The following is a 24,544-nucleotide window of genomic DNA, read 5'->3' on the forward strand; positions in this document are numbered from 1 at the left end:
CCCTCCAGTAATTTAATATAATATTTTTTATAATATGTTGCAAACAGCCTCCATTCTCAGTTAATCTTTGCTCAAAGTATTTTATAATTGTTTAATTCAGAAACATTATTGCAAAGATGTCAACAATACTGAATATGGTCCAGATTGCCAAAAAGGTAGTAAGAGGCTTGGCTTCAATGTGACCTCCATTCTAAAACAACATTCTATGTTACCTTTCTTACCCCTTCACAATTTCTGTCATGGCACGGCAGGCACTATCCATCAGGCAAGATAGTTCCATCATTATATTGCTTTCAACAAATATTAAAAATAACTGGATAATTAAGGTACCCTACATCAACCAGCATAATACAATGCCTCCTGGTGGCCCTGTGAATATTATCCAAGGAGGGCACATGACAAAATAATGGAAATAAAATCAATGAGATAAAGATTTAAAACACATTTTATACCTCATGGGATTGCACTGTTTACTTACTTAGACGATTCCCCTACACATGCACAAGCATACTGCATCGGCATGACGTTTCGAGCGCTCTTGCTATGGCCGTAAACATGTAATACATTTGAATTAATACAAACCACAACATCTTCGCTCCAACTGACAGCTAACTGGCGGGAGATGATGGTCGCCGGATACAAAGCAGCGGATTCGTTTTATTTACAGTGGGCGGGCACGTGAGAAAGTTCACTGCAGCTGTTTGACTGGGGCTCGTCAGCGCGTCAGCGACCTTTCTCTTATCGATTGGTTAGTTATTTTTTAAGGGGCAGGCGTAAAAACTAAGCAGTTTGAAGTAGATGGCAGAGACTTTGGGAGAAATCACATGTCTGAGGGATTCAGTTGAGGTCGGCAGTGTGAAGGATTTCTTTGAATAGCTTTTTGTTTTAGTGAGTTAAAAATGCAAAGCTGCGCAAAGTCTTGGGGGATCCTATTCGCCAAATCGGTGAATTCACATGCACCTTGCAGACATATATCTGGTCAAAGCCGATTCTTTGGGAAACTACAGACTAGAATCCAAAACGGCAATGCTTTTGTAACTGTCCGCGGTCTTCGGATGTCTGCAGTCTATGCTTCTTCCAGACAGATAGACAGAATACTGCCGAGACACGATGATTTTGCAGAGAGACATATTGGTCCAGGCGAACGGGAGAAAAGGGAGATGCTGGATGTTCTTGGACTTGAGGTAAGATTTACAAACATTTGGATAAATAGAGAATTGATAGGACAGAAAGTAGGCTAATGTGTCGATCTAATGCCTTGCAGGCGCTCTTGCATGTTTATTGTAATAAACAGCTGAACTTTCAACAATGTATATAGTTTTAGTGCGTTTTTTTGTGATCTATACATTGTTTTACAGTCAATCGCCCAGTTGATAGAAGATACAGTTCCAGAATCCATCCGTATTCAAAGAAGTATGAAAATGGATGATCCTCTCTGTAAGTTTATCTTCTTTCATCATCTTTAACAGCACGTGTTATTGTTGATGTGTGTGTGTTCTCTATATAGAAGCGGGATTTTACAACACGATGAGGCAATTCATCGTGTTAAAATTCCGCTTCTGGTATGATTTTGTTCTTCCAGTGCGTTTCATTATTGTTGTTGATTTCCCCGTCAATTGTAATCTTGATTTGTTTTATTTGCATTTATGTTTTGTCTGCCTATTTTGCTGGTCTGAGTTTTCTTTTAACATTGTAAATCAAGCCAAGCAAGCGACTGGCTGAAATGTAGGTTGCACTCCTATTGTGAAGCCCTCTTCACGGTTAAGTCTTCCTTTGAACATATTTGGAGTTGTTTTTGCGGAACTCAACGAGCAGCACCAATCTCCTGTTGGGAAGCCGATGCTAATAGGATGGCAATTGGAGTGTAAAGTTCAGCCTTGAGCTCCTGTCCCAAGTCCAGTTCAATCTGGTTATAGCGTTAACATTACATCACAGACGAATGACATGTGTAAACGACCTTCATGGAATTCCTAATATGGTTAATTTGATGGGTGTTGGTATTCTTACTTTAATACATTTCTTTTTGTTGCATTTAATAAGAGCCAGACGGAGTTTCAATCGATTAAGAGAAGTAGGAGACCTTTTAAATGTCTTACTATAAATAATAGTTTATTGTCTACAAAACACTCACTAGGCATATTTCCCTGGCAAACCCCTGCATTATTCCACCAGAGACTAAAGTCTCATACTGTTATCACTTGAGATTTACAAGTCTATAAAAATACTATTCTGGACAAGTACAGTACATTGTATTACTAATTGACCTTGTTCTGTGTAATGGGTTGCATTTATTAAAATCATTGTTCTTAAGCAACTGACAATATGGCCAATATGGCCATTTGAAAACAGACAAGTATTGCTGATGACAATTTTCATCGAAGGCACATCAAAGATTATTCTTATTTTGAAAATATTCTCACCAGGCCACATTGATGATGCACTCTTAACAGTGACCCATCTCTACAATAATCAATGTAATACAAACTACTCGTTTTGGAGTGTCAATGTCATGTATTGAAACTCTCAGCTGTCAAAATCCCTAGTATTATTGCTGCATAATTTTGCATCAGTTACATTAGTCATTGTTTTCACTATCCTGATATTCCAGCAGTGCTCAACATGGTGAGAGGAATAAGTAATTGGTAATGAAGGCTTGGCCTAGTGTACTTATATACTACTTACTGATCAGATGCTATAAAATAACACTTACTGATCAAATCTAAAATAACACTTATCTGCTATTTGGGGATTTTCCAACATTATTGTTATGCAAACTGATTGACTTAATATTCACAATGCTTAATAAGTAATAAGAAGGTCGAGGGGGGGTTCTAAGACCACCCTCGGTCACTCCTTTCTGTCTTGTTTCATTATGTAGCTAACCATGCTGAAGGAACAAACTGAAGGCTATACTGCTTTTTGCCTGTTCAGCTTTTGGTGGGGGGGGCTTGGTTTGCAAAGCCAGCAAGGGATTCTCTTCACAACAATAGATGTGCTGGATGGTTCTGAATCAGGCTTTTCTGATGCTTTGAGGAACTTTGGGACCATGGGAAAACTGTCCTCTCTAATGAAATGTGCAGCTCCACAGTAGCCCCCCCCACCCCCACACACACACACACTAAACCACTGGCCTCCACTACTGATAATGCTTTCACTTGTTTTTGTCAAATGTTAGATTTCCAAACACCCTTCTCTTGTGCTGCTGAGTCATAAAGCAAGCATTTTTTAATGGATTTACAGTTAAATTCTTTGCCACCTAAACTCAAACTGCAAATGTTCACCTTTTTCTGATCGTATGGTGGTATACCCCATTAGAAATAACCATAGAAATGCTCATCCTGAATGAGAGTACTTTGGGCACTCGATTCAGAGGGGTAGTATTGTCCATTCCTTGCTGAGGGCGTTGCTAAGCAGCGACGGCATGCCTGAGGAATTCCAGTGTCTAGGTGTATATTGGTTGATCTCCCCTACAGCACTGGAGAATTAGGCTAGATTACTAACCTTTGGGAAAGGGCCCATATGTTGCACATAATTGTCCCCTACAATAGATAGAAATATGATGCACAAATGGAAGTGCATTCTACACGCACAGAAATGTTGTATACAGTTCACACAGAACACGACACAGTGATGTGGAGTACACAAAGCTGTTTAGTGTAATTTCCTTTCCACTCCATTTTGACAGTGAATCTGATGCTATATGATGTTACTGCCCATTTGTTTGAGTGGTTTGTTCAGAAAATGTATGGGTATAATTGTTTAATGCACTTTTTCCTCAAATATATGTGATGCCAATTGTGATTTCTATTTCTGCAGGTGAGAATCAAGTCTTGGAGCATCTCCAAAAGATTGCATCAAAGAACAAGGTGTGGAGGTCTTATATCGGAATGGGCTACTACAACTGCTCAGTGCCTCCAGTTATACAGAGAAACCTTCTGGAGAATTCAGGATGGTAACGGTCACTTTGGTACAAACCCATAAAAACAAAAGAGTTGTGATGTGTTCTGCATCTAGCCAAGTTGTATCCATCAGTAGAGAAATATACTGTTTGATTGTGCACTCAAGGTGCATATATGTATGGGCTTCTGCTTGTCATTAAATCACTAATTACTACATTGCAGAAAAATGTGCCCCTAATCAAATACATATTTTGACTTGAGGCTCAAGTTTCCAGTTTAGGTTTGCACTGCATTAAATTACATCCTCACATGTGGGATCTTGGGATCTGTTTTTTGTCCAACTTAAAACAAGACAGCACTGACTTTTTCTTTATTTTCATTAACTTCCACCCACTTAACCCTAGTATCTCGATTCCTTGAAAAAGAGTTTTGTTTTTTTCTCTGTATTGTCATACATTCTTACATTCCAAAAAATATTTGAGTCATTTACCCAGAGTGATTAGTGCATTCATCTTAAGATAGCTAGGTGAGACAACCACATATCACAGTCGTAGCAAGTACATGTAATGTGTAATCATTTCTCTGTGTCTCCTGTTCTCCTCAGGGTGACACAGTACACCCCCTATCAGCCTGAGGTGGCTCAGGGTCGCCTGGAGAGTCTGCTCAACTATCAGACCATGATCTGTGATATCACGGGCATGGCTGTGGCCAACGCCTCTCTGCTGGATGAGGCGACAGCCGCCGCTGAGGCCATGCAGCTCTGTCATAGGTGAGGGGAGAATAAACATAAGAGAAATAGTGGCTGACCATTAAAGGGTCGTTAATTTAGTATCGTTCATGTATAGGGTCTAGTTATAGTCTATAAATAAGGCCCAGAGTTTCTCCTGGTGAGGTTACTTTTTCATGAAAAACTCCTGGCCCTACACATGTTAAAGGTGCACTATGCGGAAATCGCTTATCCATTTCCTGGTTCCTAAAATGTGCAGAATTTGTGACAACAAGCAAGTATAGTGTAGAGAATCATTGTATCATTGTACTTCTTAGACTTGTTTTAAATGAGAATGACAGATCTATAACTGAATTTCTATGTGGATTTGGTCGGGCTGCCTAAAAAGTGACATTGCATCTTTAATTGTTTGTTATGTTCCCTACAGACAGAACAAGAGAAGGATGTTCTACATCGACTCACGATGCCACCCTCAGACGATTGCTGTGGTGCAGACCAGAGCCAAGTACGGACATCCTTCAAAGCTTCACTCAGACCAAGGTTAGAACTGTGTACTAAAAGCAGCATCCTCATTATGGGTGCTCTGATTGTTGACCAACAGCTACATCGGGGTCAAGACTGTGCTGAAGCTGCCTCATGAGATGGACTTCAGTGGGAAGGATGTGAGCGGTGTGCTGTTCCAGTACCCAGACACCGACGGCAGAGTGGAGGATTTCACTGCGCTGGTGGACCGCGCTCACAAGGGAGGGGTAAGAGAGCTGCCATGTCTGACATTGGTAGTAATGGTTTATTAACCTTGGATGCTATCTTAAAGTAAATGTGGGTTGGGGTTTGGTAGTGTTCTTTTGGAATTGTTGCTCCTCGTTTGGTAGGAAAGGACCCCTCATTATGTGGTGATTCAAGTTTGGTGCTGAAGTGACTTGTTTGAAGACTCCCTGTCTCTCATCCCTGCAGGCTCTGGCTTGCTGTGCCACTGACCTGCTTGCCCTGTGTGTGCTGCGCCCCCCTGGAGAGTTTGGGGTGGACATCGCCCTGGGCAGCTCCCAGAGGTTCGGAGTACCACTCTGCTACGGTGGTCCCCACGCTGCCTTCTTCTCTGTCAAAGAAAACCTGGTCAGGATGATGCCTGGCAGGATGGTGGGAGTGACCAGGTGAGAGCCCTTAAGATTCACATGGGCCCTGTTCAGAATGGAAGTCAGATCTCTTGAGATTGTTCAATGTTGGGCTTTATAAACATGTTGATTGACTTCATAGAGTTCTTGCTCACAGTGGAAAAGACTGAAATATACAGAATGCACATATACATACAGAATGCACATATACATAAAGACTATCTCAATGCACATTGGTTTGAAATGTCCCTTGTTTGTCTGCAGGGATGCAGCTGGTAAGGAGGTGTACCGTCTGGCTCTGCAGACCAGAGAGCAGCACATACGTAGAGACAAGGCCACCAGTAACATCTGTACTGCACAGGTACTGTACCCCCCCCCTTAATACCAACACTCTTTGCCCCAGGACAGGATTGTTACCTTGGTGTATTCATCTCTTATGAAAGTTTGTTTGTGTTAAAAATCTCAATGGAGTGGTTGTCTTCATTTATGAATTATTAATATTTGTTTTTTTGAAAAGAAAGTTTCTCACCTTCAAATGTATCTGTCTTTCAGGCTCTGCTGGCCAACATGGCAGCCATGTTTGGGGTGTATCATGGACCCCAAGGCTTAAAGCACATTGCTGAGAGGACACACAATGCTGCACTGATACTGGCTGAAGGTATGTCCTCTGACACCCTGACTGCACTGATCCATTTTTACGTCACAACTTTTACGATCAATCAATAGTTAGCTAATTTAAACTATAAGGGTGCATTGAGAAAGACAATGGTAGCATAGCTTATTTTCAGATGATTTACAAATGTATTCTTTGAGTTTTTAGAAATGCCTCTCTCCCTCCTTTTGTATCAGGTCTGAAGCGGGCCGGACACAGGCTGCACAGTGAGATGTTCTTCGACACGCTGAAGGTTGGCTGCAGTGTGGCAGCCAAGGACATCCTGGAGAGGGCTGTCCAAAGGGAGATCAATCTGCGTGTCTACAGTGAGGGAGTGGTGAGTAGTAACAGATACAGTTTGGGAACAAGTTACATATACATCCACTCAGTGTTCCCATGTCGTCAGTTTGTTTTGATATTTTAACCAGCGTGTCGTGATCGCGTTTGGTGATGGGGGACAAAATAAATGTATGCACGATGGTGCGCGCAGCCGTTTTGGGTTCTGTGTTAGAATACATTGTCATTAAAGCACACATAAGCATAGATGCACTCATATTAAGACCCCCTCCACAGAACTCCACAGTGGCGGTGTCATAATCTAGCAGTCAAACAGGAAAATGGTTCCAATTGTTTTCGGAAACATTCATTTTTCGTAAAGGGGATTTTTAGAAACACTTCAAATAAGGGCGGTGTTTCATTTAGGCTGACCCTGGCGTGATGTTTTGTTAACCATGTAAATCTCTCAGACCAGTTGACTTTTGGTTGAAGTTATTTATTTGTTTACCAAGTTAGGTGTGTCTCTGGATGAGACCGTGACTGAGAGGGACTTGGACGATCTGCTCTGGGTCTTTGGATGTGAATCCTCAGCGGTACGTTTGCTTTCAATGGAATAAGATAATGCATATATTCAGCATTGCTTTCTTAAGAGCGTGCAAAGGTCCGTCTTGAAGCCATAGGACAAATATCAAATTGAATTTAAATCTCAATTTACAGGAGCTGATTGCTGAGAAGATGGGTGAAAGGGTGAAAGGCATTATGGGTAGTCCTTTCAAGAGGACCAGCAAGTACCTTGTTCACACAGTCTTCAACAGGTTGGTCTGTTTGTAGCTGCTAAATATTACAATATTTGCCGTAATAAGGATGAGCTTGTTATGCCGTAACTGTTGATGACGTGTTCTCAGTGATTATAGTATTATCAGTATGACACCAGACTGGTGAGAGACATTAGGTGACGTTCCGTGATTATTGTCTTTGTTGTCCCAAACTCAGATTGATGCTTGGTAGAATCATTCCTTGCACTGATAGCATAAGGTTGTTACACATGCAGTACCAGTAGAAAGTTTGGACACACCTACTCATTCAAGGGTTTTTCTTTATTTTATTATTTTCTACATTGTAGAAAAATAGTGAAGAGCTCAAAACTATGAAACAACACATATGGGTTCATGTAGTAAACAAAAGTGTTAAACAAAAATATATTTTAGATTCTTCAAAGTAGCCACCCTTTGCTTTGCACACTTGACATTCTCTCAACCAGCTTCACCTGGAATGCTTTTCCAACAGTTCCCACATGCTGAGCACTTATTGGCTACTTTTCTTTCAGGCTGTGGTCCAACTCATCCCAAACCATATCATTTGGGTTGAGGTTGGGTGATTGTGGAGGCCAGGTCATCTGATGCAGCACTCACTCTCCTCCTTGGTCAAAAAGTTGCCCTTATACAGCCTGGAGTTGTATTGGATCATTGTCCTGTTGAAAAACAAATGATAATAATGCTAACAAATAATGCTGTGGGAGCCATGCTGATTATGTGTGCCTTGAATTCTAAATAAATCAGACCGGGTCCCCAGCAAAGCACCATCACACCTCCTCCATACTTCACGGTGGGAACCACACATGCAGAGATCATCCGTTCTCTTACTCTGCATCTCACAAAGACACAGCGATTGAAACCCAAAATTGCAATTTGGATGCAATTTGGACACATTTCCACCGTCTAATGTCCATTGCTCATGTTTCTTGGCCCAAGCAAGTCTCTTATTATTGGTGTCTTTTAGTAGTGGTTTCTTTGCAGCAGTTTGGCCATGAAGGCCTGATTTCACAGTTTCCTCTGAGCAGTTGATGTTGAAATGTGTCTGTTACTTGAACTCTGAAGCATTTATTTGGGCTGCAATTTCTGAGGCCGCCAACTCTAATGAACTTATCCTCTGCAGCAGAGAACTCTGGGTCTTCCTTTCCTGTTTTTTGCGACTGCACTTGAAGAAACTTTCAAAGTTCTTGATATTTTCTATATTGACTGACTGTCTTAAAGTAAGGATTTATTGTTGTTTCTCTTTGCTTATTTGAGCTGTTCTTGCCATAATATGGACTTGGTCTTTTACTAAATAGGGCTATCTTCTGTATACCACCCTTACCTTGTCACAACACAACTGATTGGCTCAAACGCATTACGAAGGAAAGAAATTACACAAATTAACAAGGCACACCTGTTAATTGAAATGCATTCCAGGTGACAACCTCATGAAGCTGGTTGAGAGAATGCCAATATAAAATATTTTCATTTAATTTCATCACACTTTTTTTGCTTACTACATGATTCCAAATGTGTTATTTCATAGTTTTGATGTCTTCACTATTCTACAATGTAGAACACAGTAAAAATACAGAAAAACCCTGGTTTGAGTAGGTGTCAACTTTTGACTGGTACTGTATAAGGGATAATACAGGGTTTAAGCACTAAGGTTTTAAAGAAAAATAACACATTAGGCCTAAAACGTATCTTTATAATCTTGATTCACTCCTATTCTTCATCCCATGCAGTTACCATTCGGAGACCAACATTGTGCGCTACATGAAACGCTTGGAGAACAAGGACATCTCTTTGGTTCACAGCATGATCCCACTGGTGAGTTATGGGAAAGCAAAGAAGAAATGTTTTTTACTTTTTTTTTTTTTTTTTTTTTTTTACTTTAGCATTTTTTACATGGTCTTGAATACTAAAAACTTACGAACTACTGAAAAGATTTCTCGGCCAACGCCATTTGTAATATCCATTTTGTTTTCCATGTCAGGGTTCCTGCACAATGAAGCTAAACAGTTCTTCAGAGCTCATGGTGAGTTAATATCAAGGTTGGGGTCAATTCGGTTAGAAGGCAGTCAATTCAGGAAGTACTGAGATTGCACCAATAATTAAAGGGCTTTAGCTTGCAATGATTTCCCAATAAACTTGAAAGTAAAAGCTATTTATTCTAAGTTTCCATTTTTAAATTCAAATCGGTTCCTGAATTGACTCTTCGATTTGACCCCAACCCTGATTAATTAATATTTTCTTTCTCCTCCTTATGGTGGTGGTGTTGTGAAAACACTAGCTTACCTTAAGACAAAAAAATTGTACAAGTCATAAGGACATCGCTGACTGTCATTTCCCATATTTCTCCCTTTGTTCTCTCTTTCCCACTGTTTTTAGCCCATCACCTGGAAGGAGTTTGCCAACCTTCACCCCTTCTGTCCCCTGGACCAGGCTGAGGGTTATCAGCAGCTCTTCAGGCAGCTGGAGAAGGATCTCTGTGAGGTGACTGGCTATGACAAGATCTCCTTCCAACCCAACAGGTAAGCCCCTCACTGACAGCAATATTCAGTGTGGGTTATTCATGACCAACTGGGATTTCAGTTTCCCAGACTCCTCATCCGAGCGTGATTTCCCTGTCACCCTCTGTTACACATTTTATTTGATCATATAACTCAGTTTGTGGCTGATAACTATGGTTCCAAGTCCCCCACTTATCAGTATAAATGGGGCTGATGAAAAGCACATCGTGCTACATTGGCCTGGAAAGATAGCGGCCTGGTTATTCTTATTCCATGCTTTTCCTTTACAGTTACTATGACGCTCATATAGACTTACCTTTGAACTCGGCACGTTTTGATTATGCTGAGACTTCACTGGGAGCATGTGTCTGTGAGCATGTCTGGTACATTAAGACTGTATAACCTCGTCTTTCAGTGGTGCTCAGGGAGAATACGCTGGCCTCGCTGCCATCAAAGCCTACCTGAACTCTAAAGGAGAGGCCCATAGAACAGTAAGTATGGTTCTGATGAAACTAAACACATCTTTTCTAGCACACATGCTAGGCCCTGTAGAATCAAAATAACCCAAACTTGGTTAATTGTTATAACATTAGATCAAAGTACATGTTGGGGTTTGTGTACTACAAATGACTCTAATTCATTTTCAGTCTGAAAGTTTGCTGAGGTCACCCATTTCCCTGTAAACAACCTGTATGTAATACATGATACTTAGACCCACCTACAATAATTTATTACATTTACATTTAAGTCATTTAGCAGACGCTCTTATCCAGAGCGACTTACAAATTTATCACATGTAAAGCCATAAAGGGACTCATTTTAAGTACAATCACTTGTTTGTCAACATGCATTGTATTGGAAAAGCTCTATCTGAAGAAGAGGGTTGTTTTGGATACTTCTACAGTAACTTTGAAAGGCCCCAAGTGTCACAATGTGCTGGGTTGAAGTGATTTGAGTACATCTGGTGATGGGAATATGATAGAACAGTGACCGAAGATAAGAATGCTCGTTCAAGTAGCTTTCCAGTTTTCTAATTTGGCCTTTATTTTTTTTACTATTATAAGCACTTCTTTGATAGTGGTGTGAGCTCTTGAAACAGTCAAGGTCCACAGTTGTGCAAATAAGGGACAGAAAATACCACACTGTCTGGAAGTTACTTGATTCCAAGATCCCATATTTGGTGTTTTTTGTGAACTGCAAGTCATGGGCAAAATAGATTGAGCTCAGTTTGTTTTTCCTGTTAGGGGGGAAATGTAAACGTTACCCAACAAACACACAGGTCTTGGTGACCTTGTGTGACAATATTGCAAAATGTCAAAATAAGTCTCCTTATAAAAGGGATAAAATAATTGGAAGACCTATTTTAAATCATGTTTGATGTCAATTGTAGATTTGTGCTTCGAAATCTTAAGGCTGTGTGATTGCATATCTAATGGTTGATTTGTTGAGTCTTAATTCTCTCTTTTACTTTGATGGTCTGAGTGCAACTGTTTCTGATATTTTCCTTTTGCTCAGGTTTGTCTGATTCCCAAGTCAGCCCATGGTACCAACCCGGCCAGTGCCCAGATGGCTGGCATGAAGGTGCAGGTGGTGGAGGTGGACAAGGATGGCAACATTGACATGGCAAATCTCAAGGCACTGGTAAGAGCTGGTTGGAGTGATTCTGCTAATCTGATTCTATTAGAGTAGCCTTTCAATCTAACCAGCCGCACTAAAAAAATCATTGAGGAACATGATGGCCCGACAGTCAGGTCACTCACTATGTACTGGTAGTGTAATTGGCAGTCAATTACCCCCCTTAAAAGTGGACTGTCATGTTGCAGAGTCACAGACTAACACATTATTCCCCTCTCAGGTGGACAAACACAAGGCTAACCTGGCAGCCATGATGATCACATACCCCTCCACTTTTGGTGTGTTTGAGGAGAGCATTGATGATGTCTGCAATCTCATCCACCAGAACGGAGGACAGGTCTACCTGGATGGTGCTAATATGAACGCACAGGTGAGAGAAGAGTATAAGCTGTGTACTAAAACTGTAGAAAGATCTGTTTTGGTAAAAAAAAAAAAAATTGGGTTACTTATCCAGATGTTAATTGAATCATGGACCCATTATTTGAATATTGAGTCATATTACAGAAGTGTATTTGAAAGAACCTTGTGAAAGTATGTATATATTTTTTACAAGCGTCTCAGGGATTGCACTATTCTACAGCGTATGGTTGAATATTTTCAGTATTTTACAAATGTTCCATCCTGAGAATAAATCACTTTTCTCTCCTGGTAAGCCAGTATTTCCCGCCAAAACAGGAACTGCCATTCTGAAGCATAAATACACTACATGGCCATCCCTTCAAATTAGTGGATTTGGCTATTTCAGCCACATCTGTTGCTGACCGGCGTATATAATTGAGCACACAGCCATGTAATCTCCATAAACAAACATTGGCAGTAGAATGGCCCATACTGAAGAGCTCAGTGACTTTCAACGTGGCACTGTCATAGAATGCCTCCTTTCCAACAAGTCCATTTGTCAAATTTCTGCTCTGCTTAGAGCTGCCCCGGTCAACTGTAAGTGCTGTTATTGTGAAGTGGAAATGTCTATGAGCAACAATGGCTCAGCCGCAAAGTGGTATGCCCCACAAGCTCACAGAACAGGACCACAGAGTACGCGTAGTGTAAAAAAAAATGTCTGTCCCTGGTTACAACATTCAGTAGTTAGTTACTAACTGCCTCTGGAAGCAATGTGAACAGAAGAACTGTCCGTCGGGTGCTTCATGGAATGGGTTCCATGGCCGAGCAGCCACACAAGCCTAAGATCCCCTTGCGCAATGCCAAGAGTCTGCTGAAGTGGTTAGTTCCAGTGAAGGGAAATCTTCACGCTACATTATACAATTACATTCTAGTGAATTCTGTGCTTCCAACTTTGTGGCAACAGTTTGGGGTAGGACGTTTCAGCATGACAGTGCACAAAATGAGGTCCATACAGAAATGGTTTGTCAATTGGTGTGCAAGAACTTGACTGACCTGCACAGAGCCTTGACCTCAACCCCATCGAACATCTTTGGGATGAATTGGAGTACCGACTGCGAGCTAGCCTTAATCGCCCAACATCAGTGCCCAACCTTTAATGCTCTTGTGTCTGAATGGAAGCAAGTCCCTGTATGTCCCAACATCTTGTGGAAAGCCTTCCCAGAAGAGTGGAGGATGTTGTAGCAGCAAAGGTGGGACCAACTCTATATTAATGCCCATGATTTTGGAATGAGATGTCCCCTGAGCAGGTGTCCACATACTTTTGGTCATGTAGTGTATTTGAGCTATTCAATTGGAATATTTTTGAACTCAGGTCTAATGCATTTTACCCCCAGAGTACAGTAGCGCCCTCTTCTGCAAATGAGTAACTTTGGAGAATTGCCTTTCTACCACATTGTCATCACCGCTCTCTCCTACCTGGTCTGCTCTCTACTCTACAGGTGGGCTTGTGTCGTCCTGGTGACTATGGATCTGACGTCTCTCACTTGAACCTCCACAAGACCTTCTGTATCCCCCACGGAGGCGGAGGACCAGGGATGGGACCTATTGGAGTGTACGTGAATGCACATTGATGGGCTAAGCACAAACTCAACCTGCCCAAAGCAGATCTCAACCTGCCCAAAGCGGATCCATGTCTGGCCAAATCCATTATAAATGTGGAGGTTTTTTTTCCTGGTCAGGAAACGCTACTCACTAAGTATTAGTGCAAAAAAAAAAAAACTTTTTTTAAAAAAGTGGACAAGTAATTACTTTTGACTTTAAATCGAGTTGTGTATGTTAAACAGGAAGGAGCACCTCGCCCCGTTCCTGCCTAGCCACCCAGTGGTCTTAATGTCAGCAGGCAACATGTCCAGCTCCCTGGGCACCATCAGTGCTGCCCCCTGGGGCTCCAGTGCCATCCTGCCCATCTCCTGGGCTTACATCAAGGTCAGTACTACATCTATCCTAAGAGCAGGTTGATGTTTGTCATGAATATTGGCTTGGAGGAAGAACTGAGTGATGTCTGCTAGATTGGCCAGATGCAAAGTAAATATTGGCGATATTGTGAAAATGTAATGGAAACCAAAATGTGGTTTTTGGTCTTTAATTTAAGGTTAGGCATCAGGATTAACAGTGTGATTAATGTTAGGTTTAAAATCAGATTCTATGACTTTGTGGCTATGCCAGCTTGTGACCACTGCAGAGCTGCCTCCAGTATACAAGTCATGACATTACATGCCAACATGCATCTTATGGTTCAGTGCCATGGAATGTCAATAATGATAGATTTGTTAGAATAGTGTTATTCAGGATACTCAAATTGTCTTTCTAGGCAAATGCAGAGAAAACATGCAACGAAAGCAGCGACAACAGTTGAGTACATATCGATATAGACCATGACCTTGTATCCTACTGTGTAGATGATGGGAGCCAAGGGGCTGGTTCACGCCACAGAGGTGGCTATCCTGAATGCCAACTATATGGCCAAGAGACTGGAGAGCCACTACAAAATCCTCTTCAAAGGCAGGAAAGGTGAGTGGTAGTTCCTATTCACCCCATATGGCAGCGTTTTCCAAACTAGGGGTCATGACCTTGTCGGATTTCTTGATTTAAAATGGGGTCGCGAGAAACTAATGTGCCATTTAGTTCATAGAACCACGGGTACATGAGTAATCTTTTGATATCTGCTAAAAGCGGTCGGGACAAACAGAGCAGTCTGTTTTACTTCCTACAAATGTGGTTCACATTTTTGAATAGTTGGAGCTATAAGCTATTATGACCCCATTCCTGAAAGCTAAGACTCGCAGGAACACGTACGTGTCTTTTTCCCTCTACGATATGCACAAGCTGCACAGGACTTAAAACAGAGTGGACGGGACCAGTCACCAAATCTGACTGGAGGGAAAAAGAACACAATCACTGAAAGCAATGATCTTTTCTACACAGAAGATCATACAATTATTGCCAGATGATCTTCTTAGATTTTGTTCCTAAACTTTAATAACTTTGCATCTGTCACTTGGAACCACATTCCATTTGTAATGGACGGTCACACTCTCAAATAAAAGTAAACATTTAGCTTTTGATTACATCACTTTATAAAGTCCTTCAGTAATTAGCCAACACTAGCAACATGTTGCTTTAACACCGATTTGTTTTGGTCTACAGGCTTTTGTGCTCATGAATTTATTTTGGATGTGAGGCCATTCAAGAAATCTGCAAACATTGAAGCGGTGGATGTGGCGAAAAGGCTGCAGGATTACGGTGAGCTGGAACACACACACTGCATTAACGGATAGTTGGGCTTACTCTAAGTTAAAAAAATAGGAATAGTTTTATTGAATTTACCCGTGAGCCTTCTCATCCCCCTGTGTGTCTGACCCTGGTCAGGTTTCCATGCCCCCACCATGTCGTGGCCCGTGGCAGGAACCCTGATGATCGAGCCCACTGAGTCGGAGGACAAGGCAGAGATGGACCGCTTCTGTGACTCGCTGATGGGAATCAGACAGGAAATAGCAGATATCGAGGAAGGCAGGATGGATGCCCGCATTAACCCATTGAAGGTACGTCACTGGCCTGACTCAGACAACTAACAAATTGCATGTCAAGCCATGTAATCAGCTACATACAGTGGTCATTAAACTCATAGCAATTTTACTAAGTCAAATCGGTGTTAGTTTCAACTTAACTGTTTTGTGTTGTTGACATCCTCTGAGGAAATGGCAAGCATTTTTGAAACTGTCTGTTTTGAGATGGGGTTTCTGAAGTGTAATTATTTTTTATGTATGGTTTGGGCACATACGAGAATAGGACAGTAAACATTATTTGGGGTTGGAGTTTAGAGTATGAACTTAAAAAGCAAGATTTTCACTAGACTGTTTAAGAAATACCACTGTGATATGGACAACCTTTTATTATAGTGCTATTGAGCATAAATCTGTGCTTTTAGTGGTGGCACCTAAAATGTAGCATGAGTTGCTTTACGTCACCAGACCAGCTAAAATAGGTGTTGACTGGGGTCTGTGTCCACAGATGGCACCTCACTCCCTGGCAAGCATCACCTCCTCTACCTGGGACAGGCCCTACTCCAGGGAGTATGCAGCTTTCCCCCTGGTGAGTCTTTCCTCTGGAAAACATCACACACTACCAACTCCACTAAAAATAGTTGTTTTCATGATTCATGTGAATGTCAACATGTTTACATCAGCGTTAGCAAAATCTTTACACCTTACTCTTTCTAATTACAAACTGTTAACAAGGTAAACTCACTTTCCCCATTTCCAGCCATTTGTGAGGCCCGAGACCAAATTCTGGCCATCTATATCCAGGATTGACGATATCTACGGTGACCAGCACCTGGTCTGCACCTGCCCCCCCATGGATGTGTATGAGTCACCATACGAGGAGAAGAGAGCTTCCTCATGACAAACGTCTCCGTTATACCAGTCGTCACACTTCCAAATTCTGAAAATCCATTGAGTTGTATCGCCCACTGTAGTTTCTGTATTTCAATGTGCCTCAACTCTTTTCTGTTGTACAAATAGTTGCCTTGACTCTCCCTTCATGACGTTTTTATGCTCTAAAGTAGCGAGCCGCACAGACACGTAGATCAAGTTGTAGGGTTTTGTTAATATTTGCTGTGTTCTGTGCATGAAAATGTTTAAAATGTGTATTGACACTTTTGCCTAGTCACTTATACTAGTCTTGATAGGAATTATGGATAGTTCTAATGATCTTTAAGGAAAATAGTTGTATTGAACATTGTCAATCTTTTCTTGTTCAGTTTGAAGTAGACTTCAGTCATTTCTTTTCCACATAAGGAAATACTGCCACCTAGATGTGAATGTTAAACACCAATAACGTTCTCACATGATTTGTTCTGAGACACTAATACATTTCGACATTAAAATATTTCCAAAACAGACTAAGGTAACATTGAAGAACATCAATTTATCAAACTAATTGGGCTTTAAGTATTAGTTCAAAGAAAGACTTCAGTTCTGTCTATGGACATGGCATGTGAACCCCAAGGAAGTTCATTCCTTTTGTTAATCCTATTGGGTGATCATCTTTCCTTAGCCTCAAATACATTGACTTAATGTCCAACTGGGAACAGTTGTGGGTGCACGACTTTAAAGTGCTGTGGTGAATACCAACGTAAAGATTGTTAGACCCAAAACGGAACTTGTAAGAGCTACAGCCTGTATGCGTGATTAAATTACACATCGACTTGTGATTGAGGTAATTTTTGCAACTCATTCAACACCATGTATGAGACTCAATTTGAAGAGCTTGCAAACTTGAGCATCAGTTCCAGTCACACACACACCATTGTTCTCACAAATGACTAGCATTTGGTTTGGTTAGTGTGTAAGTGAAATGGTAGCAAATCAACTTCAGGATCAGAGGAGAGCGATTGTGCCCTAGACAATTGACTCATACCCATTGGGATAAAAGGTGCAGATTTGTGCCATTGTACAGCCACCGTTTTTTTATTCGATTGCAAAAATAAAAACTTGATGGGTGCAAAAGTACCCTTGTATTTATGTCTTGTTATATTTGGAGGGGGGGATTTAGTCTAGGCAATATCACAGTCAAGTGTTTTAACTTGCAACAGCTGCATGTAATTTGTTGGATTTTAAAGTTGGGTGGTTTCATTGCATCCAGTGGCAGTGAAGGAAGGTTTAAAAGCCACAGAAGACATTCAGCTTTTGAAACAAACTGATCATTATTTCAGAAACACCGTTATAAGGGGAGGACTAAACGGTGTGGCAACAGTTGACAATCTTTGATGTGGATGGAAGGAATTTGCACAACCATGAAGCTTGATATACTTGAATAGAGTCTATTGAAGATAAGGCACTGGTGACATGTGAAGTGCTGAGCCACAGCACCAGTACTAGATTGCCATGTGCAATTTTCTATTGTGTAAAGGGGATAAATAACATTGATCATTAACTCTATAGCACATTACATTCCAGTTAATGTATGGGTAAAACGGCACATCGAAAGTACTTAACTTTACTCACATTATGTGCCTCAGCATAGGTGTTAGCAGCAGGACTAACCAAAAAAACATTTAATATGCATTGCACCAGATATTGAAACAAAAATAACTTTAGATGTTCATACAGGTATACTATATGCCAAGTATATAACAGACAATTTCAAGACAAATCAGTGAACATTCAAATACATCATGGTAGGCATTAAAAGTGATAACTACTGTACAACCTGGTCAAACATATGTAAACGGGGAACTTCACAAATGGTGAATGACCAGGTATAATGTCAACACCCTCCATTACTTACTCCTGTGACGCAGCTTAATATAGATAAAACCCTGACTTGGTGATACAAGCTCAGAATGAAGCCATCCCAAGAGCTCATGAACTGCAAACAACTGCCATATCCCCTGAAACAGAGTAACATTATTTGCAGTTTCTCTCACGAACAACCAGCTTCACTCCCATCTTGTAGGCAAAGGCCTGAGTAGCTCGGTTTCACCTTCCGCTCGACAAGCCGGTCCACCAGCACCACAAACACACCAGATAGGATGAGAACCAATCCAGACAGGTAGAAGCATGCACCAAAGTCTTTGTCCAGGTCAACCAGCCAACCTGTGCAAAGAGAAGAAATTTGAGCCCACAAACTGCTGCCCTGGATGAATAAACCAGTAGCTTCACTGATTAAAAGCTTAGTTCATGCAAAGTGAAAATGGGTGCAATTTCAGTTAGTGCATGTCAACATTGTAATTTCACCCCATCTCACCTGCAGCAGGTGGACCAATGAAGCCCCCGATACTTCTAAAAAGCATGAAGAGTCCCAGGCCGCTGTCGAACCTCTCCAGGCCCACTATGTCCACAATAGACGTCACATGGATGGCTACAACGCAGCCAAACAGAAAACCATAGAGCGAGGAGAAGACCAGAAGGACTGAGTAGTCCTTGCCAATGGGCAGCAGCAGTAGCACTACCCCCAACATGGTGACAACCATTGTCAGCAGTTGTAAGTTCCTCACCAGCCTCAGGTTGGCCAGCCAACCACAGGCCAGACGACCAAGCAGGTCAGCCAATGCCAGCACAGACAGGATGGACGCCGCCCAGTAGTTCTTCAATCCCAGGCTGGTGGCATAGGGAACCACAAATAGAGGTGGGATGAAAAATCCTGCAGCAGCAAAAATGGCAAACAGGATGTAGAGCAGCAATTCTGGTTTCCTTAGCAACGTCCACTGGAAGCTTAGCTTTTTTGGTGTCGGGTCATCATCAGCTTTGGAGTCCTGGTGGTCGTCCTTATTTGGCTTTGTGTGATTATGGGGTTTGGATTCAAGAGGTCTCATGAGGGCTCCACAGACACAGAGGTTGAGCTGAAGGCTCCCTATGACGAGCAGAGCTCCCTGCCAGGTGTAGACCTCGATGAGCCACTGGAAAAAAGGACTGAACACCATGGCGAAAACACACTCCCCGGAGCTGGCTATGGCGTACGCTATGGGACGCCACTTCAGGAAGTAGTGGCTCACTATGCTGTTGGCTGGTAACCAGGAAAATGAAAGTCCCAAACCTAAAAATAAAGCGAAGATAAATCTAGGCTCTGTGTTGGTCTGTTACTAAATGTAATACATGTGTATGTGCTCACATTTAATGAGCCAATATAGCTAATCAATAACTACACCAAGTTCAGTTACAATGTGTTCTGGTTGGGGTCACAAGGCAAAACTCATCAGGATTGTTTACCCTCAGGGATGACCATTTCAGTTCTATTTTCTCAAACTCCTGAAATCATAAATCACTTGAGGTAATGCCTTTTGTTTTCCTCTAACTGATTATTTTAACTGTACTGGTACAGTAAGTTTTATGGGTTGGTGATCATCGTCTCCTGTGATTGGTCATCGACAAAAAAAAAAAAGAAGTAACTTTATCACCCTGGGAACACACAAATGTAAACTGTTCTTAAATGTTACATTTCTTTTCCCCCACTTGGGGAGCCCTCAACCCTACCTTGCAGTACGCCAATGCTGAGATACATCCATGGAAGACTGAGGTCGAGAGACGCCAGGATCATCCCTGAAGCACTGAGGAGCCCTCCCGTCATGATGACTGCCCTCTGGGTACAGTGCATGCTCAGGACACTGGCAACTGGGGCTGAGACAAATTATTACAGGAACCAGAGTGGATTGTTCTAGTGGTTACTACAACAAAATGTCAACCTGGTCTCTAGTTGCTTGAGCGGGTTTGTTTATTTGTCCAACTTATAATGCTCTATAACCATGCAACACATTTCAGTTGAATAATGAAATAGAAGTTAAACTGCAATGTAAACAAGACAAGTTTCCCCTCACTTACCTCCCAAGTGAAACATGACTATCATAGTGGAGGTGACCCATGAGGTGGTGCTGGTGAGGACTCCAAAGTGGTTCTGGATCTCTAGGAAGAATAGGCCGAAGTTCTTAAGGACGCCTGTAGTGAGGCCCATGATAAAGAAGGCTGAGGTGACCACCACCCATCCATAGCCCCCATCAGGGGGGCCACCGGCCTTCATACCAGGGCTCTGCATCACAGCTCTACAGCCTTCGAAGAACATATGTACAGTAGGCATATGTTCACTGCTGCAATGTGGTCAGTAAATGGGTGGAGCCACCACTTTATTTCATATCATTTTGACATCGTCATAAAGAGCACATGTTCAATTTAATAAAAAACGAATCTTGCCCCCCCCCCAAAAAAAAACTGTAGATATTAAATTAAGTGCCTTTTTTAATATAACAGGCTTTCAAAATGCAATATTTGCGCACAATTTCTACTTATGTCAAAGGCATGCGAAAGGGACTCATTTCGTGGACACAAATACACTTAGTTGCAACCTGGTCTCAGAGCATTTGTATTATTCTGTATGTAAATCCAACACGCTCCATTTAGTATGATAGGTTACATTAGACAGATGGTTACTTAAGGCAAAAACAAAAGGAGGGTTGGACATATACGAAAAGTCAAGCAACCCAAAGGCTGAGAGTTCGAAGCGCATCACATGCAACTACTTATCATGTTAGTTAACCCTTCCCCTAACTAACTCGTCACCTAATACTTAACCCTAAAGCCTAACCTAGCTAACATTAGGGAGCTAGCTAACGTTACTCCGCTAGCTAGAATTAGTAACATATGTTTAGCAAATTCCTAACATGTACAGAATAATACGAAATGCTCCGAGACAAGGTTGACATAGAGTATGAAAAACGTTCTTAAGAACTTCAGCTTGTCTGCCTGAATGCATTTCTGAGCATGATGACCGTTTCTGAATTTCTGACTATTAAGTCGTGTCCATCGGCGCTCTAAACTCACAGCTTCTCGGTTGTTCACGCGAATGACCGCACGTAGTGGACTTGCACTGCAAACCAAGCAATGACGATCCGCACCACTTGTGATACAATGCATCGATCCACAATATCTATTCTTCCTCGCAATGAGATAACAGCAGTTACGGCACTTGCATCATGTCTAGTCATTCTGCCTTTTTTATGTCTAAATTGACAGTATTTATCCTGCTAACCGTTCTGAAAACTCAACGCAAGCATGGAATAAAGAAATTGAGTATCACTCACGACTGGATCGTAGCCTCCTCACTTCCTGCTCTTCTCCTCCTGGTTCATTGGGAGATATTTCTGTTCTCTTCTACCGGCCATATCGTCATTTCTATTTCAGCGCGGGAAGGTCTTCTATATATACATGTCGGAGTTGGACACTCCCCTTCGAGCTCATGCTCATTATGTAAGTCACGACTGTAGTATGATCTAAAATAAGGACGCGCGACAACGAAATTCTAGCTCCAGCCTGTTTATTCACCTGAACCTCACATGTCCTACATAGGTACGGATACCCCCAAGGGACATCCTACTACATCTTCCCCTCTCCCATGAACAAGAACTCAACATGCATAACCACTGAAGCATAACTGAAATGCAATTTGGAAACCAGTAGTATTCTCTAACATGCTACTTCCCATCCTGAAACAGTATGAAAGCATTAAAATCACACAGTATGAGCATTAACTTAGGTACAGTCTATTTTTGCTGGATATGGTCCCCAACAGTATGTTTTCTCTTCACGTAACATAGTCTTTCAGCCACTCTGGTGGCTTCACATCTCGTTTTGGGTGTGCTTGTGGCTCTGTGAGCATTCTCTCTCCTTCACCCTCTTTTTTGTGCATTTTCTGTGTGGCTGGTAGATCTGGAAGAGCTCTGAGGTGTGTTTTGTTCCTTCGTACCTCTTCTGAGCCTGTGTCCACCACATAGGAGCATGGGGCATCCGCTTTCCTCAGCACTATTGCTGGTGTCTTTGAGTTTGTAATCCACACACGTTGACCTTTGGTCAGCTCTGGCCACTCCTTAGCACGGGGTCTCCGATTAAAGTCTCCAGTTTGCGTTTGTTTCAGACGTTTGTCCCTCTCAGCGAAGGTCTTCCTGTTAGGCCATCGGGGTTTAAGCTGAGCCGGCGAGACAGGCAATGGGGAACGCAGCCTCCTGCCCATCAGGAGCTCGGCAGGCGACGGCCCATGATGCAGTGGTGTAACGGCAGGCGACGGCCCATGATGCAGTGGGCTAACAGAGCCCTGTATGGATCCTTGTTCTTTTTCAGCTCTCTCTGCCTCACCATTACTCTGTGCATGGAGGCTACTGGTCACATGTATGAAGTCATATTCTGCGGCAAAAGCAGAAAAGGAGCTTGCAGAGAACTGGGGAGCGTTATCTGTAACCAGGACCTCAGCGACCCCTTGCCTGGAAAAAATTGACTTTAATCCATTGATAACAGTTCTCTCACGTCACCCCGCTCCTCCGCTCTCTCCACTGGCTTCCAGTTGAAGCTCGCATCCGCTACAAGACCATGGTGCTTGCCTACGGAGCTGTGAGGGGAACGGCACCTCAGTACCTCCAGGCTCTGATCAGGCCCTACACCCAAACAAGGGCACTGCGTTCATCCACCTCTGGCCTGCTCGCTTCCCTACCACTGAGGAAGTACAGTTCCCGCTCAGCCCAGTCAAAACTGTTCGCTGCTCTGGCCCCCCAATGGTGGAACAAACTCCCTCACGACGCCAGGACAGCGGAGTCAATCACCACCTTCCGGAGACACCTGAAACCCCACCTCTTTAAGGAATACCTAGGATAGGATAAAGTAATCCTTCTCACCCCCCTCTTAAAAGATTTAGATGCACTATTGTAAAGTGGCTGTTCCACTGGATGTCATAAGGTGAATGCACCAATTTGTAAGTCGCTCTGGATAAGAGCGTCTGCTAAATGACTTAAATGTAATGTAAATGTAAATGTAATAACACCAGCTGATGTGGTTATGGGTTTCTTTGCTATTTCAATGTATCTTGAGTAGTAATCTACCACTAGCAGATAAGTGTCATTTTTCCAATAGAACATATCCGCCCCTACCTTTTTGCCATGGCTGTTTTGGCAGCTCCGTTGCCATCATCGGCTCCGGATTACAAGGTTGACATTTTGTACAGACCTCACACTGGGCCACTAGCTTGGCAATCTGAGTACTCAGACCAAGCCACCACACTGACTGTTGAGCCCTCAGTCTGCATTTGGTTATCCCCATGTGTCCATCATGCACTCTGTCTAGCATTTCTGGTTGTAGAGTCTCTGGGATAACTATCCGTTGTCCTTTCATGAGAAGGTCTCCATTACAGTGGAAGTCACTTTGGTGCACCCAGTAGGGCTTCAGCAGTTGAGGCAGTTCCTTCTGCCTGGGCCATCCCTTTTTGCAATGCTGCACTATCTGTTGGCAGATGTGGTCTCGTTGTTGCTTCTCTGCAATCTGCTGCAGTTTGGTCTGAGATGCAGGTAGACTGTCTCTTATTGCATTAATGGACACCTGTACCTCACCCTCTAGACATTGCTCCTCCTCTGATAATGGACGTTTAATTGGGGCCCTGGAGAGTGCATCTGCTGTGATCAGTGCCTTCCCTGGGGACGCACGACAACGAGGTTCTAGCTCCAGCCTGTGTATTAACCCAACCCTCGCATGTCCTACATAGGTACTGATACCCCCAAGGGACATCCTACTACAACGACCAATCATGTATATAAACCCTGGATTGCAGATGCTATGTATTGGCCAATGAGAGGCTTTGGTCACAACTAATTTATTTTTATTTAACATGTATTTAACTAGGCAAGTCAGTTAAAAACAAATTCTTATTTTACAGCCTACCCCGGCCAAACCCTCCCCTAACCTGGATGACGCTGGGACAATTGTACGTTGCCTTATGGGTCTCCCAATCACAGCTGGGATCGAACCAGGGTCTGTAGGGACGCCTCTAGCACAGAGATGCAGTGTCGTAGACTGCTGCGCCACTCTGGAGCTCATACAGCAAAGGGAGTTGTGGTTGTATCTATTCTATGGTTGTATTAGGTTGGTTGTATCCTACAACATAACCATCGTAGACTACTAAAATGTGCAGTCAAAATTAAGTATTACTGTCATTACTGGAATGGACCAAGACCCACAACCTAATAATTGATTAAATCATGTGTGTATGCTTAGAGTCCATGGT

At 42.4% G+C, this 24,544-nt stretch overlaps 2 protein-coding genes across 5 annotated transcripts; one reads left to right on the forward strand and one right to left on the reverse strand.

The window, feature by feature from the left end:
• Positions 1-798: 798 nt before the first annotated feature.
• LOC118393015 (glycine dehydrogenase (decarboxylating), mitochondrial-like) lies at positions 799-17,531 on the forward strand. Its single transcript, XM_052461354.1, has 25 exons — positions 799-1,184; positions 1,359-1,437; positions 3,817-3,952; positions 4,504-4,668; positions 5,054-5,131; positions 5,228-5,375; positions 5,581-5,777; positions 6,003-6,099; positions 6,291-6,396; positions 6,588-6,727; positions 7,179-7,259; positions 7,384-7,481; positions 9,209-9,293; positions 9,460-9,501; positions 9,855-9,997; positions 10,392-10,467; positions 11,492-11,617; positions 11,832-11,981; positions 13,450-13,562; positions 13,795-13,936; positions 14,410-14,521; positions 15,158-15,253; positions 15,380-15,552; positions 16,022-16,102; positions 16,274-17,531. The coding sequence occupies exons 1-25, from the start codon at positions 900-902 to the stop codon at positions 16,412-16,414; spliced, it is 3,090 nt and encodes a 1,029-aa protein (XP_052317314.1). The 5' UTR covers positions 799-899; the 3' UTR covers positions 16,415-17,531.
• Positions 17,532-18,003: 472 nt separating this feature from the next.
• Positions 18,004-22,033, reverse strand: zgc:114041 (uncharacterized protein LOC574425 homolog). 4 transcript variants are annotated; one of them, XM_035785147.2, is made up of 5 exons: positions 21,585-22,033; positions 20,332-20,412; positions 19,987-20,130; positions 18,761-19,549; positions 18,004-18,609 (listed from the first exon to the last, which is right to left on the reverse strand). In XM_035785147.2, exons 2-5 carry the CDS (start codon positions 20,354-20,356, stop codon positions 18,437-18,439), a joined length of 1,131 nt encoding a protein of 376 aa, XP_035641040.1. In that variant the 5' UTR covers positions 20,357-20,412; positions 21,585-22,033; the 3' UTR covers positions 18,004-18,436. The 4 variants fall into 4 exon arrangements, with proteins under 4 accessions (XP_035641040.1, XP_035641038.1, XP_035641039.1 ...); XM_035785145.2 differs by having other exon boundaries at positions 20,332-20,556; positions 21,585-22,031; XM_035785146.2 differs by lacking the exon at positions 21,585-22,033 and adding an exon at positions 21,325-21,545 and having other exon boundaries at positions 20,332-20,556.
• Positions 22,034-24,544: the final 2,511 nt, after the last annotated feature.

The sequence above is a fragment of the Oncorhynchus keta genome, chromosome 14, assembly GCF_023373465.1.
Source record: "Oncorhynchus keta strain PuntledgeMale-10-30-2019 chromosome 14, Oket_V2, whole genome shotgun sequence".
In the NCBI taxonomy this organism is placed as follows: Eukaryota; Metazoa; Chordata; class Actinopteri; order Salmoniformes; family Salmonidae; genus Oncorhynchus; species Oncorhynchus keta.